The following is a 14,490-nucleotide window of genomic DNA, read 5'->3' as shown; positions in this document are numbered from 1 at the left end:
GCAGCAGAGACTTCGGTGTCCTAACGATTTGTGGCACTTCCTGGGAAATCGGTCACGATCTTTGGAAGACTTTTAAAGAGGAAGAACTTCAGAGTCTGTTCTCAAGACCAAGAGTGTTTACTTAGAGAAGTGGACAAATATAGATTATGCTTCATTTGCAAAGCAGTTATTTCATTTAAGAATTGTGCATATGAAGAAAAGAGAAAAGCATACATATAAATACGTAAAAATCTATAATTACCAAAGCAATAATTGGAAAGCATTTTCACAATGGAATCATTGTAAGCCCCTCATATATTTCCCAGTCCAGAGCAGTCACAGATGCTGCACTATTTTCAGCTATAATATTGATCACATTCACAGTTGTTAAGTTGTTTAGATATTTGCAGAGCCAATAATATTTGGTTGGAATAATTAATAAGTCCTTCCTAATAATTAATTCTTATAACCCTGCACTAACTTCATCCCCTTAAGTTTATGTGACAAAATCTACACTCTGCCTTTCAGAGGCTGACCTTCTAAATGTAATGGAACGAGACAGGATCCACTTATTCTAGGGTATACTATAAATGCCAGATCTTCTGGTCATTCATCCCTATCTCTTTCCTAACATTACACATAAACTCACCCCAAAATGATTTCTCTACTCATTCTTGCAAGGGTTGCAGAAAGCAGTAAAGAGAAAGAAAGAGGAACCAGAGAGATTGCTGACACAGGCATCAATATGTCATCCTAATTTTTACATCCCTTCCCTGCTCCAACTACTCTAAAAATACATATCTATACATAGGAAATTCATTTTTGACTTATCTCCACTGGATATATGACTCTGTGCTGCCTCACAAAATTCTGAACTTTCATTCCCTACGAGAAGAGAATTTGAGAGTTTCGATACAATGAAGTGGTATTTTGGAGAATAGTGTTGCTATTCTAGACAGCCCTGAATTTGATCCAATGCAAGACTGCTTGCTTGTAGGAACCAATGTGGAAGAAATAGAATGGAATAGAAAAACTTTCCCTAGTTTACATACCGCCCTGATTTGGGGATGTTTTAAATTGGAATTAACTGGGCATATTAGGGGCTTGCTAAGCCAGATAGGGTGTTTTAGGTACCTCAACCGCTATCTAAACTAGGCTTTCAAACTAGACTGAAAGAGAAAGCCTTCTGTTTGGGCCAGCACTGGCAGAATTGCCTTGATAGAGTATGGTGCCTTTTCCCAGCATACATCCTTGTGTTGTCCTTTGACTTGTTTACATAAACCAATTTTTTGAGCTGCTTCAGTTATGCAGAATGTTAATAGAGACATATTAAGCGGCAGTGGTTCTGGTCACAGGAATATAAGTAAAGGCCAGAGATACGTCCCCATAATTCAGATGGAAGAAATTCTACTACATAAGACACAGATATATTATTTAAATGCTTGTGTGTGTGTTAGAGAGAGCCAGAATAATCTCTATTCCAAAATGTTGAAAATGTTCTGTTCTTAATTTCTGAAGAGCACGTATAGCAGACACTCGTGTCTGTAGGGGCCAGCCAAAGGCAGATTCATATTAAACGTATGAATCTGGCTGGATGAAATACAATAAGGGAAAGTGGGGACTGTAGTTAACAAGAGTACCTGTTCTGCCTAAAGGCATTCAAATTCAGCTTCTTAAAATGCCCTGATATGCATGCACACACACATTCAGCTCACAAGGCTGCCAGGTTACACCTCCGATAGAAATTATGTTTATTATTTTGCAATCTGGGATCTTAAAGTGGATGGCTGGTCAACAGACAGAAAGCCATAGGTAAGCTCTCTAAACTATGCTAAGGAAAAAGATTTTACTACTTTGGGGAGATAATTTTCTACAGCTCTAATTTTTCCAAAGGCATTATTAGTATGGAAGAGGCAGCAAGTTTGATGAGTGTTATAGCTTCATTTGCTTTCATATAGCTTCTTTTCTTCCCTGCTTCAGGAAATTAAAAGATCACATATAATGCCATCCTATTTCTTGCTAAATGAAAATCTTAAGTTCAATTAAGAGACTTAACAGGGAAGTAAATAAATATCCAAGACCTTAAGGATTTCTGAATATCTCAGAATTAAGCTTTTTATCAAAGAGCTCCCAGGAAAAGAATCCCCTGAGATGGTACTCCAAATGGGAAAGGTGCCCCCAAGCTCCTTTTGTTTGGGAAGTCTCTTTATTAACATAAGAGGCTTTTGTTCAACTGTTCTTTGTTATTGATTCATTACAAAACTGAGTGAAATTACCTTTTCCAAGCGAAGGATCCAGGCAAGCACTTGACTACCATTAAACGTATCTGTTCCAGTACTTTCCACATCAGAACTTGGACTGGGAAATACTGTGGCTGTCGTAGAAGAAAGAACAGATTAGCATTCTAAACACACACACGGAATGGGCAGGTTCACATAAGAATCCATAAACATCACCTGTGCCCTCATATACCCCACAGAAAGAAGGGCTCAAATATGCATCTTCCATGACAGTTTCATGCTAGCAAAATGGCAAATTCCATCAGTTTTTCTTTTCACATAAAATTGCAATGGTTTTGGTCTACTCTTGGTTTTTTCCCAATCATTTTAGACGTCATTTGCTTTCATTCCAGTTTATGTCATTAAACTTCATCACCAATATTACTGCCTAATAAACTGAATCATTTCTGTGCAGGCCTAGAGGATTTGAGGTGCCTCCACCAGCTCCACAGATCCATCATATCCAACATCTGTTCAAAGGATCTGCCAATGCACATCTGGCGATAATGGTTTTCTTTTTAATTATTCAATTGGGAGGCTGAAATCTGCTTAGGATCATAAATTCTCTCCTCCCCAAAGTGGTTTCTGAATGGTATTTCAGATCAAATAAATGGAATAAAGCAATTAGTTTGGACTACAGTATACTCTAATTAAGTAAGTCCCCAAATGGCCTTATCTAGTACTATTTATAATGTGGCAGTGTGTTCTTAGTTAGAAGCAATAGCTACAAATGTATGTTCATGTCTATGGCATGGATGTTCATTAAGCCAGTATGTTAACTTTTATAAATTTTGCACAGAAACACTTTGCTATCCTCACATCAAAGGATCTTAATATTTAAAGATACAGTGACCTATCATGAGTAGGGCCTAGGCTTTATAATAATGCTTATGGGGCTGGAGACTTTATCAGCTGATTCCTCTAGACCAAGGCAATACATTTGTGAGATGACTGGCCAGGGTGAGAAACATCATCTGTGGCTACTGAGCAAAGCAAAGCTTACTGGATCACAGCACTCCGATCTTATTTCTACCGTGCTTTAACCTACACAGCCAAACACCCACAGACCATTCACAACAGAACATCAACTCCTCAAAACAGCTCACCACCACTCTCTTACTACATTAACGCTAGACTTTTTTCATTTGACCCAGCAACTTGTACTAGAATGCTATTTAATGTCATAGAATCTTAAATATCCCATGGCATTTTTAAGAGATATTCCTTTTTTTCCAGAGCACCACTCATATTCCAACATCCGGGAGTCCTTGTTTTGTTTACAAATAAATCCCCAGTCCATAGGATGGTGCATCACAACAGCAGGCACCCAATATATATTTGTCAAATGAATGTAAAACAGAGCTGCTGTTTTGGGAGTTTATTCTCAATTTGTGGCTTCTGACGACCATTTCTCAAGACCATCTGCATCAGAATCACTCGGGCATAAGGCTCAGGAAGCTCAGGTTTCCTGCATACTAAAGTTTGAGGGCCACTGGCCTGGCTTGAATGAAGGAAGTAGATGATCCCATTGAATGACTGTGATGCTGAGCATTGGGTGGGAGGAATGAGAGCACGGCTGAGTCCTGGCCTGACAGCTGTTCTAGTACCAGATCTGCCACAGGACTATAGACAGGGTACGTCACCTTGTTGGGCTTCATATTCCTCATCTGTTATGGAAAGTTTGGACAAATCTCTGAGACTCCATCCATCAATTTTCATTACTGGGCTTTCTAACCATCCCAGCATCATCTAATTGTAGATAATCAGTCCCCAGTCAATTCTGGGAAAGGGTGCAATTCTCAACATCATATTAGCACCATCTAGGCTTTTGTTCCTGGACAGTATTTCAGTAAGAACTTAATTTTCAGTTATCCTCAAGCATTTTGTATAACTGCACCACCAAACTCAGGCAAACATAAGAAACATTTTGATCTCTTAGGGATAGTCTAGGCACTCCGTCTTTGTTTGAAAAGTTAAAAGTCTAACCCTTTTAAAGATTAGACCTTTATTGGCTGTTCAAAAATGTCTGTTCTAAACTCAACAGAACAGACTAGCTCACCTGGTGATGCACGCCTTCTCTCTGGAGCTTCGGTGCTCTGGAGTGATAAACTGCTGTCCTTCTCCAGGTTGGATGACTTTCTCGGAATTTCACTAAAGAAGAAAAAGCAAGAACCCTGTAACTTCACCCACATTAATTTCAGTTAGCTACAGCAACGTATTACATAGCAGATTCCAGGGCTCTCCAAGGACTTTCAAATTTTTAATTTACTTGCTAGGATTTTAATGGAAGAACTCACCTAAGCATACACCAATGAATACATAAGGTCTCCTACAAGAGACATTTTTATTCAGAGAAAATGGCATGGATGAGGGTTGAAAATAGTTATTTTTGCTTTAATTCTGTAGAAAGGAAATCATTTTAAGAGGACTAAATGTGAGAGCTAAATGTTGAGAGTACTTGTGGCATATTTTTTCCTTTTAAAAAGATGATTAATCCCAAATCGAAAAGAGTCCAAGGGTGCTTTGGGGACTGAAACAAGTCTGTTTATCTGTCAACCCTGAAAGAAGAACAAGTTTCCTACGTTGTAGAAGGCATTTTGAAGACTGTCAAAGATGAATACTTGCAAGGCAGATTCAAGGAGGAAGGAAAAGAATGCACATTGACTGAGTTATGTAGTCTGTGATAGGCACTGTGGTTGGTGTCATTACAGATGGCACCAGCTGTTAGAGGAATAAAAATGTAAGCAGATTTTTGATTGAGCTAAATGCCTCAATGCAGTAATAATAGCACTGTGGTGCCAAGAATCCCCGAAAAAACGTGATCACATTAGCTTCGGAGGAAAACATTCCCGGAGCTTCCCACAAGTCAGTTACTCTCTTTTTAAAAGTTCACTTCCTGTTCAGTTGATTATTATGAAAATGGAGATCATCATATTTTCTTGAAAATTTGATATACCTAAAGTAAGTGCCTAAAATAAAAGTATATAGTTCAAGAGTGAAACCAGTCCAGAGGCCTGGATGTGAATATTTTTTAGAATTCCTAAAAGTTGGTGAATTTTGTGCAGTTGTTTATAAAAAAGCTTACTCAAGGTACATAAGGATGGATAGAAAAAGATAATAGTGAGGAAAGCAAGAAGTTTTGTTTCCTACTGTGGTTCAATTTGACTTCCTTTTCAGAAACAAGATCTGAATCCTGGTTCTAAGCTACTTTGTGATTTATAATTGGAAAAAACAATCTGTGGGTTTTTTTTTTAATTGTGTCCCTTTAATAAAAATTATAAGAAGAGGTGATATTTGTTTCCATTCACTAGTGTTTTTCCAATATTCTCTATAAAATGCAGTGGTTGCTTCAAAAGTTCTGCATTCTTAATGTTTATTTGAATTATTCATGACCATGACTGTATTCCCCTAAATCTTTCTGCATTCCTTGTGCTGACTTTTTGGATGGGAAAACTGTTCAGATAAAAATAAGAACTGCCCTGAACCCTTCCCCTTGTCTCACACAGAAGTTTTAGAAAGTTTGAGAAAGTCGGGTTCATTTTTCTTTTTCTCAACATCTTTTTAGTTCAGTTTGAAATACTATAAAGAAAGCTATTGAATATCAACACATTGTGAAAATAAAGCAAAAAACTACATTCATAAAAATTTTAAAGAATAAGGACAGGAACAAAAACCAAAGGGAGAATGACAAAGATCAAAGGGAGCAAAGAAGGAGCAAGAGAAAACAGACTGAATAATAAATGGCAGGGGGGAGGAAAAAAAGAAGCGGTGATAGGAAACTAGAAAGTGTGAGCTTAGAAAAGCAAAAGCGACATCTACTCTGCAGAGGACACCTTGCCCATCTTCCCACATTCAGCTAAGAGTCCTAAAACTACTTCTTCAAATCTTCTTTAAACATCAAAAAAAGACAAGCTCATCTGCTTCCCAGCATCCTGCTGGCTCAGCAGTTCTGACTTTGCTTATCAGTAAAATGGCTGCTTCCAGATAGGGAACTATGGAGCCCTCTTTTCTGATAGGAACTATCCTTGACCAGGAAGTCCCCATGGTTCCGTGGTTGCCCATGTCTTCCATGTTATGGGAGTGAGGAGGTGGACCATCTCCTTTTACATGGCTTTGGCGCGCCATTTTGTCTCTTGAGAGCTCACAACAACACGGGTGCTTTGCCATTCATCTGCCTGCAGATTTTCCCCAGTTTTCTTTTGCGTTTATGATGTATAGTGTGATGGCATGTGTCTACTGCCACTCCACAACAAAACTACTGTCTTTAAACTCTTAAAATGGAAACCACAAAATAAATGTACAAGAGAGTATTATGGTAAAAATATAAATTAAGGCTATAAGTTGAAATACAGCTTACTTCCCCAAGCAAAGATAATTAATTCTATTAACTCCCCATTAAATTACTAAAGAAGGGCAGGGAGATAGCCAGTCTTACTGAGTTAATGGTAATCTCTGAACTTTCTAATTAGGGACCATGTTTACAGACAGAGCCCTATATGCTTCTCTGAGTGTGAGAAACAGTACCCTTCCTGTTATTTCACACAATTGAAGCACTTTTTACATCCTTACTTTATACCAATTTTAAGGGTATAATATTTTTGTTTGTGTGCCTATTCCTACCATTTCTCCATTTTAGGCTGTGACATCTTGGGAAGTAGGCACCACATCTCATTCATCTTTTTATTCCAAACACCTAGCACAGACTGGACCATGATGGCTGATTAAACAAAAAGAGGCTGTATTGCTGGGGTGTGCTGGAAAGAGCTTTGTAGTTAGAAGATACCTTCGGAATCCCAGCTCTGCCTCTTCCTAAAAGATCTCAGCCATTGCCTCCTTCTTCTGCAGATTAGGAATAATACACCTACCCTGCAAGATTGTTGGGAATACTATATGAGATGCACTTGTCAAACACCTGTCTGAGCCCTCTCATTGTAGGCACTCACCAATATTAACTGTCAAAGTACCCAAGAAAGAAGATGGTACAAAGACACAGACTTTGCCATCAGTATGGAGCCAAAGCCCCATACTTACACATCTATGCTCCAGATGTAATCCCTGCAGAATACTAGAGCTTCAAGATGTCCAAATGGATACAGCCCTGTGTTCATAGATCTGGAATCTGTGAGTACTGGCTTATAAGGTGAGACAAGGCAAACGACCTCACCCAGGGTTTTGTAACTTCTTCTTCATTTTATTATTCAATTTCTTGATCAATTCCTTAGGAAGAATTTCCCATTTGTAGTAATGATCAATTTTCCCCTTCTTAGACTTAAAAATTCTTGAAAAAATCTACAGTGCACAGTGTTGGCAAATGGTACGATGTTTAACACATGACAAGCATTGAATACTAGATAATAAAGAATATCACTTGGAAAAACTGATCTCTAAGGAAGCATATTTTTTGACATAGCCTGGCCTGCCCTGGTTCTGCAAAGGTCTTCTAAAGAGGAAATACCTAGGGATGGTACCAAAGACACAAACGTATAATCTTACACTATACTCATCACTTTCATTCGTTAACTAGCCAACATTTATTAAATTCCCACTATATATAATATAAATGGTAAGCCAAATAAGAAACTAGGAATTATAATACATTAATGACATTAGTTCAGTAAGAACACACACAAGGGACACCGGGAACACATGACAGGGACTGCTAAATCAGACTTAACATTTGTGTTTCTTTTTTTGAAAGATTTTATTTTTTCCTTTTTCTCCCCAAAGCCCCCTGGTACATAGTTGTATATTCTTAGTTGTGGGTCCTTCTAGTTGTGGCATGGGGGACGCCACCTCAGCGTGGCTGGATGAGCAGTGCCATGCCCACGCCCAGGATTCGAACCGACGAAACACTGGGCCGCCTTCAGCGGAGCGCATGAACTTAACCACTCGGCCACGGGGCCGGCCCCTTGTGTTTCTTACAGAGTAAGATCCTAGAGTCATAAGCATAATTCAAGCTTCTTGTCATCTTAAAGTTTTTCCTTCACTCTTTCCCTAGCCCAGTGGTTCTCAACCGGCTTCTACTGGGTAGAGGCCAGAGATGCTGCTAAACATCCTGCAATGTACAGCACAATAAAGAATTACCTAGCCCCAAGTAGCAATAATGCTGAGGTTGAGACACCCTGCACTAGGCTATGACAGACAAGTGGATTTATTCCATGATGACTTATCCCCATTCCCACTCCCTAGGATCAACTCAGGAGACTTAACATCCTACTTAGGAACCCTCAATAATTCTAAGGAAGTCTCAGAGAATCGATCTCATACTGGATACCTCTGGGAGGTATATTAAAGCCTTATGCAAAACTTTAGATGCCTCCTGAATCCAGCACATAAGCTCACATGAGTCCAGAAAATTCAACCTTCTGGGTGAGGCAATAAAGCCTGAATCACATCTCCAAGTGTCCCATGGCATCATTTAACTACGTTTTACTGGACCCAGCTACATGTACAGCAGCACTGAGGTGGCCAAGGGCCTCTCCTCTAAGAGGCTGAAGAAGCAGATGCTGCCTCAGTGGCGTTTACAGGGCTCTATTTGGAATTCAATAAAGAACACGTCTTGGATTCAAAATGTTAGATTTAAGATACTTGAAGGGAAACCAGGCCCAGAGTAGATTTTACTTCTTCTCAGACATGTCTACCAACAGTTACATTTGGGAAATGTTATATTTGGGAAATGTCACATTTATAGATATCATCTTAACAGTAGAATTTATGCACTTGTACTGGATGTCTTTGTATTTCCTGTGTGTGGAAAGACTACCTGTGTAGGTGGTATCCATCTGTGCCATGGTACATTCTGCCTATAAAAAGAATTCCTACCGGGAAAGACACATATGGAAAATCCTGGAAAGAAAATTCTGACACCCTTTTTTTTTTCTCTCAGGGTTCGTTAAACTTTTTATATTTTTTTCTGCAAAATTATAATTATACGGGTATATAGTGACACCTGGAAAGAAGATGTGAGATGTGCTCTGGGTTCCATTCTCATCCCAGCTCCAGATGACATTCATCATTGACTTGTAACTACAAATAAGGACACTGTAATGGCATGGAGGTCCCTCCGTGGTTTGATGCAGTCGTCCTTCCTGGCTGCCCCCAAGCAGAAATCATTCATAGAAAACTTTAAATTTTTTTTCATTATTTTTTTGTATTTCATTCTGACCTTCTTTCCTTCAGGGTCACCGATGCTTCAGATATAATCCCTGCTGCCTATGTTCAAAACATATCTCTCGTCTAGGTGGGCCACTTACCAGTCAACAAGGTATATAAGTTAAGATGTTACGACTTAGGAATGCCTTACTATGTTGCCCTGTCTAGGCTAGTTTCAATTCTTAGAAGAGACTTTGGAGATCTAGATAGATATCTGAGCTAATACATTTCTACAAGTTTTTAAAGGCACTTTGATGGACAGATGAGGACGTGTCCTAGGGAGTAGATGTGTATCAGAAACATCTAAAACCTCGGGGAGAAGATAACATCACAGTATCTTTCACATGACACTGTACAGATTATGTTTTACACAGCCCTGAAACAGGCAGATTAGTTTGGCAACGCTACAGGGGAACTTGTAATTTTTCCATCACAGTCAGTAGCAAAGCTGTCTGCCTATCCCTCTAATACTATGCAAGGGCCTCCATCTATTTCCTTCTTTCATTAAGTTCTGGGATTCCTTCTTTATGGCCTATCTCAAATATACCTTCCTTTAGTCTGGTAACCACCACCCTATCTGTCCTTAATGATCTCACCTTTGGCCTTCGGGAAGACCCTCCTGAATTTCTCCACCCAAACCCCTCTCCACCCCAATAATATATCCAACAGTAAGCTCCGTATTCCTCAGACAGAAACAACGTCTTGTGGTGCCTGTGTAACTATTCATGATTTGTTCTCTAATGTTCTGGGCATAGTGAGACCTAAACAAATATTTTCATCACATTCCCCAAGTTATATAGTAATTTACCTATTTACTTGTCTCTCTTTGCCACTAGGTTGTAAGTTTGGATAAGCCTTATTCATATGTGCTTTATCCATCTCTGCATCTGCAGTGACTTGCGCAGTCTGCAGCATGCGGTACATAGTCAATACGTTCTTACTCAATGAGTGAACAGTTTTGCCCGCATAGCAGTTAAGACATCCTTCCACTTTGTTTTTTGATAAGCGAAGTTTTAACCTTTATTTTCACACAAATACTCACTAAAATGATTACTAAACAGTTATAAATTACTCTGAAATTAAGACGATATTAGACCTACCTCTAATATCCTACCTACCTACCTGTCCTACCTACATCCCACCTCATCTTTCTAGTCAAATGAGGACAGGTTCCTGTGTCCACGTACCTTACATTCCCAATAATATCTTTAGGTCAGTTTCTAAACACATCCATATTATTCAATACTAAACTAAAGCCTTGGCACTTTAAAATTATCCCTGAATAAAATCTGATTAGCTACGTTTCAACTTCTATAGGAGCCATTCAATAGGAGCAGAGGTATCAGTTTGAAAAGCACAGGTCATGGATGAGTGTCGACATGACAGAGATGGGGAGAAAATCTATCGAGGCTATTCCTCCACAGGATCTGCAGGAATGCTGAGTCACTTCTCCAGATAATGATCTCGTGAGCTCTGGAGGATGATCTTCTCCATTCGCCAGCTGTGTGAGCAATGGCACAGCCAGGGGCTCCCACCGTTCTGATGTATTCTTAGAAGCAGTGCAGGGAGGAAGGACCAGAAGGGTAAGTCCTACGATGTTAGATCATCCGTTGTACAAATTAGCAAGAAAAGCATAAATGTAATCGTTTCTTTTTTCAGACAGCTAGTTAGAGTTGATGCTGAGTATAGCGTTGCATCTTTTGAAAGCATGTCATCCTGAAGCTAAGGCTTAGAGAAGTATGAATTTAATAGCAGAAGGCTAGTGCCAATGCAAATACACGTCAGAGAACTTAGCGACTAGCCAGCAAGCAGTGACTGCAGTGTGATCACGTCTTTTTGAAAACCATTCTATCAGAATAAACATGGTGGGCCTCTTTTGATGAGGCCAAAGATGGCATTTTTTTTTCCCCTCACTTACAAAACAGAAGGAAGACTGTTTTGTTTCTTAATGAGGTTATGCTGGTGAACCTTTCTTCACCAAAGGGAAGCAATTAGTGGAACGGCTTACCCAGTAACCATGCCCCACTTTCATTGCAAGGCTATATAACCCATAAAAGTTAATAGCATGCTGAGAAATATCATTAATGGAATTTTATTATTGTACATAATTTTCTAAATTAAGCTCCAATTACTTGGTAGTTTAAAGAAAATACTGAATATACAGCAATATACAGCTTGAGCTGGACAAACTACCCTGAGGTTGGAAGAAAACGAACAAAAAAGCAGGCATGACCAGTTGTCTAGAAGATAATCAAAAGAGGATAAAATAAACCTAGAGTTTAATCCTACTTCCAAAACCAGCTCAACGGTTCATCTCAGGCAACTCCTTGAATGCCGTTCTCTATTATATCACACAGCAAAATACTCCTTCCGGGGGAGGTATATTTACATACTTCTTAGATATTGTTAAGTATTTCTCTCACTGTAACTTAGTTTTTCATGAAAAAAAAAAAAGTAGGAAGAGAGCCCCAGGTGAAGCTGTAATCCACTTGTAAATAATGGACATTAATTTTTTCCCATATCCTCTCTAACACTTGGCTCACAAAATGTCCATCTCAAATACAATCCCTTCATGAAGATTTAACTGATTACTCCATTTGAAAGCTCTCTTTCTACTTTAAATATGGAAGATGTCTTGTTTCAGCATCTTTCTGGCACTCTTCATTGCATTATCTCCTATTACCATAGTCGACAATATTTTTCTCAGCTGCTAGAACATAGGCATAGATCACACCTAATTCACCACTCACATAGGGACACAGAGACCACCTGTGAACTGGTTGAACAATCAAGAATGCCATGGTTCCCCTTACCTCTACACTGACTACACAAGAGGGCATAGTCTCCAGTTAGCTTCTGGTCTCCTTGCACAGATAGACAACGAGTGCTAGTTGAGGTAAAGCTTGTATGTACTTAGAACATGTTCGGCTCATACACAATATCTCAATTCATTTTCCTACTTAAAACTTTCCAATAGCTTCTCACCATACTAAAAATAAATTGCAAATCCCGGGGCCAGCTCCGTGGCCGAGTGGTTAAGTTCGCGCACTCTACTGCGGCGGCCCAGGGTTCGGATCCTGGGCGCAGACATGGCACCACTCGTCAGGCCACGTTGAGGCAGCGTCCCACATCCCACAACTAGAAGGACGTGCAACTAAGATATACAACTGTGTATGGGGGCGGTTTGGGAAGATAAAGCAGAAAAAATAAATAAATAAATTGCAAATCCCTTCCTTTTTCCCACATGTTTGATTCTGCATGCTCCATCTTCTATATTCCTTTTCAACATGTCCCTACCACTGTCTATCACCGTCCCTCGCTATGTCCTAGCCATATTAGCTGACTTTCTGTTCCCCTAAACCATCAGGTTTGTCCCCACCTCAGGATGATTTGCCATTTCTCCACCTGGAACACTCTGTTCCCGATGTTCACATGCTGTTCCTCCCTGGTCTTTCTTGTTGATCTCTAACCCAAAGTCACCTTCTAGTAGAGGCCTTCTCTCACCACCCTATTAAAATCTCACCCTTCAACTTCTACCTTCTCTATCTCTGCTTTACTTTCTGGCCAGCACACTTATTATTAACAATAATTACGCTATATATTTATTCGATTGCTCATTTTTTTGCTTGTTCTTCCTTTAGAATGCAAGTAACAAAAGGATAGGGAATTTGTCTGATTCACGTCTGTATCGCAGTGCCTAGAATGGTGCCTGGCACATAGAAATTTCTCAGTCATTATTTCTTGAGTAAATTAATAAATGAATGAATGAGCATCAGTGTGTTTCAATCATCAAGACTAGTGAACTTATTGAAATAACAAAACCAATGTGAATTAGCAACCCAACAATTTTATGTGTCCCAAGTCATTTCCATGACAATTCTTGGCATGTTTATATTTTATGCTAACGAGCTTGCAGTTGCTCTCAAAGTGGCACTCATATTATTTGATGACCAAATCATGTTGATGAGATTAAAGGAGAAATGGTGCTACATGCCAAGAAGTTTAAATTAAAAGTTTGGAACCAAATATCTCTGATTATAGATAAATATAATCTTTTTCTTAACTGGACAGCCACATGCAAAAGATTGAAAATTGACCAGTCTTTTTCACCACACACCAAAATAAACTCAAAATGGATCAAAGACCTAAAGATTAGGCCTGAGACAATAAGTCTTTTGGAAGAGAATATAGGCAGTACACTCTTTGACATCAGTTTCAAAAGAATCTTTTCGGACACTGTAACTCCTCAGTTGAGGGAAACAATAGAAAGAATAAACAAATGGGACTTCATCAGACTAAAGAGCTTCTTCAAGGCAAGGGAAAACAGAATTGAAACAAAAAAACAGCTCACTAATTGGGAAAAAATATTTACAAGCCACTTATCCGACAAAGGGTTAATCTCCATAATATACAAAGAACTCACACTGCTTAACAACAAAAAAACAAACAACCCGATCAAAAAATGGGCAGAGGACATGAACAGACATTTCTCAAAAGAAGATATGAATATGGCCAATAGACACATGAAAAGATGTTCATCATCGCTAATCATCAGGGAAATGCAAATCAAAACTACACTAAGATATCACCTTACCCCCGTTAGATTGGCAAAAACATCCAAAACCAAGAACGACAAATGTTGGAGAGGTTGTGGAGAAAGAGGAACCCTCATACACTGTTGGTGGGAATGCAAACTGGTACAGCCACTATGGAAAACAGTATGGAGATTTCTCAAAAAGTTAAAAATAGAAATACCCTATGACCCAGCCATCCCATTACTGGGTATCTATCCTAAGAACCTGATATCAGATATCTCAAGAGTCCGTTGCACCCCTATGTTCATCGCAGCATTATTTACAATAGCCAAGACGTGGAACCAGCCTACATGCCCAGAAACTGATGATTGGATAAGGAAGATGTGGTATATATACACAATGGAATACTACTCAGCCAAAAAAAAAGACGAAATTGGCCCATTCACAACAATGTGGATGGACCTCGAGGGCATTATGTTAAGCGAAATAAGTCAGTCAGAGAAAGACGAACTCTATATGACTCCACTCATAGGTGGAAATTAGTA

The 14,490-nt window shown here is 39.1% G+C and overlaps 1 protein-coding gene across 1 annotated transcript in view; it reads right to left on the bottom strand.

Moving 5' to 3' along the window:
• The window catches only part of ABCA12 (ATP binding cassette subfamily A member 12), a 161,542-nt gene that overhangs the window by 97,829 nt on the left and 49,223 nt on the right, over positions 1 to 14,490 (bottom strand). Inside the window, exons 4-5 of the mRNA XM_046643712.1 lie at positions 4,318 to 4,409; positions 2,256 to 2,353 (exon numbers count right to left, since the gene is read on the bottom strand). Coding sequence (XP_046499668.1) covers positions 2,256 to 2,353; positions 4,318 to 4,409 — 190 coding nt within the window. The remainder of the gene's footprint in view (positions 1 to 2,255; positions 2,354 to 4,317; positions 4,410 to 14,490) is intronic.

This window comes from Equus quagga, chromosome 17 (assembly GCF_021613505.1).
Source record: "Equus quagga isolate Etosha38 chromosome 17, UCLA_HA_Equagga_1.0, whole genome shotgun sequence".
In the NCBI taxonomy this organism is placed as follows: Eukaryota; Metazoa; Chordata; class Mammalia; order Perissodactyla; family Equidae; genus Equus; species Equus quagga.
This window is presented reverse-complemented; position numbering and strand designations above follow the sequence as displayed.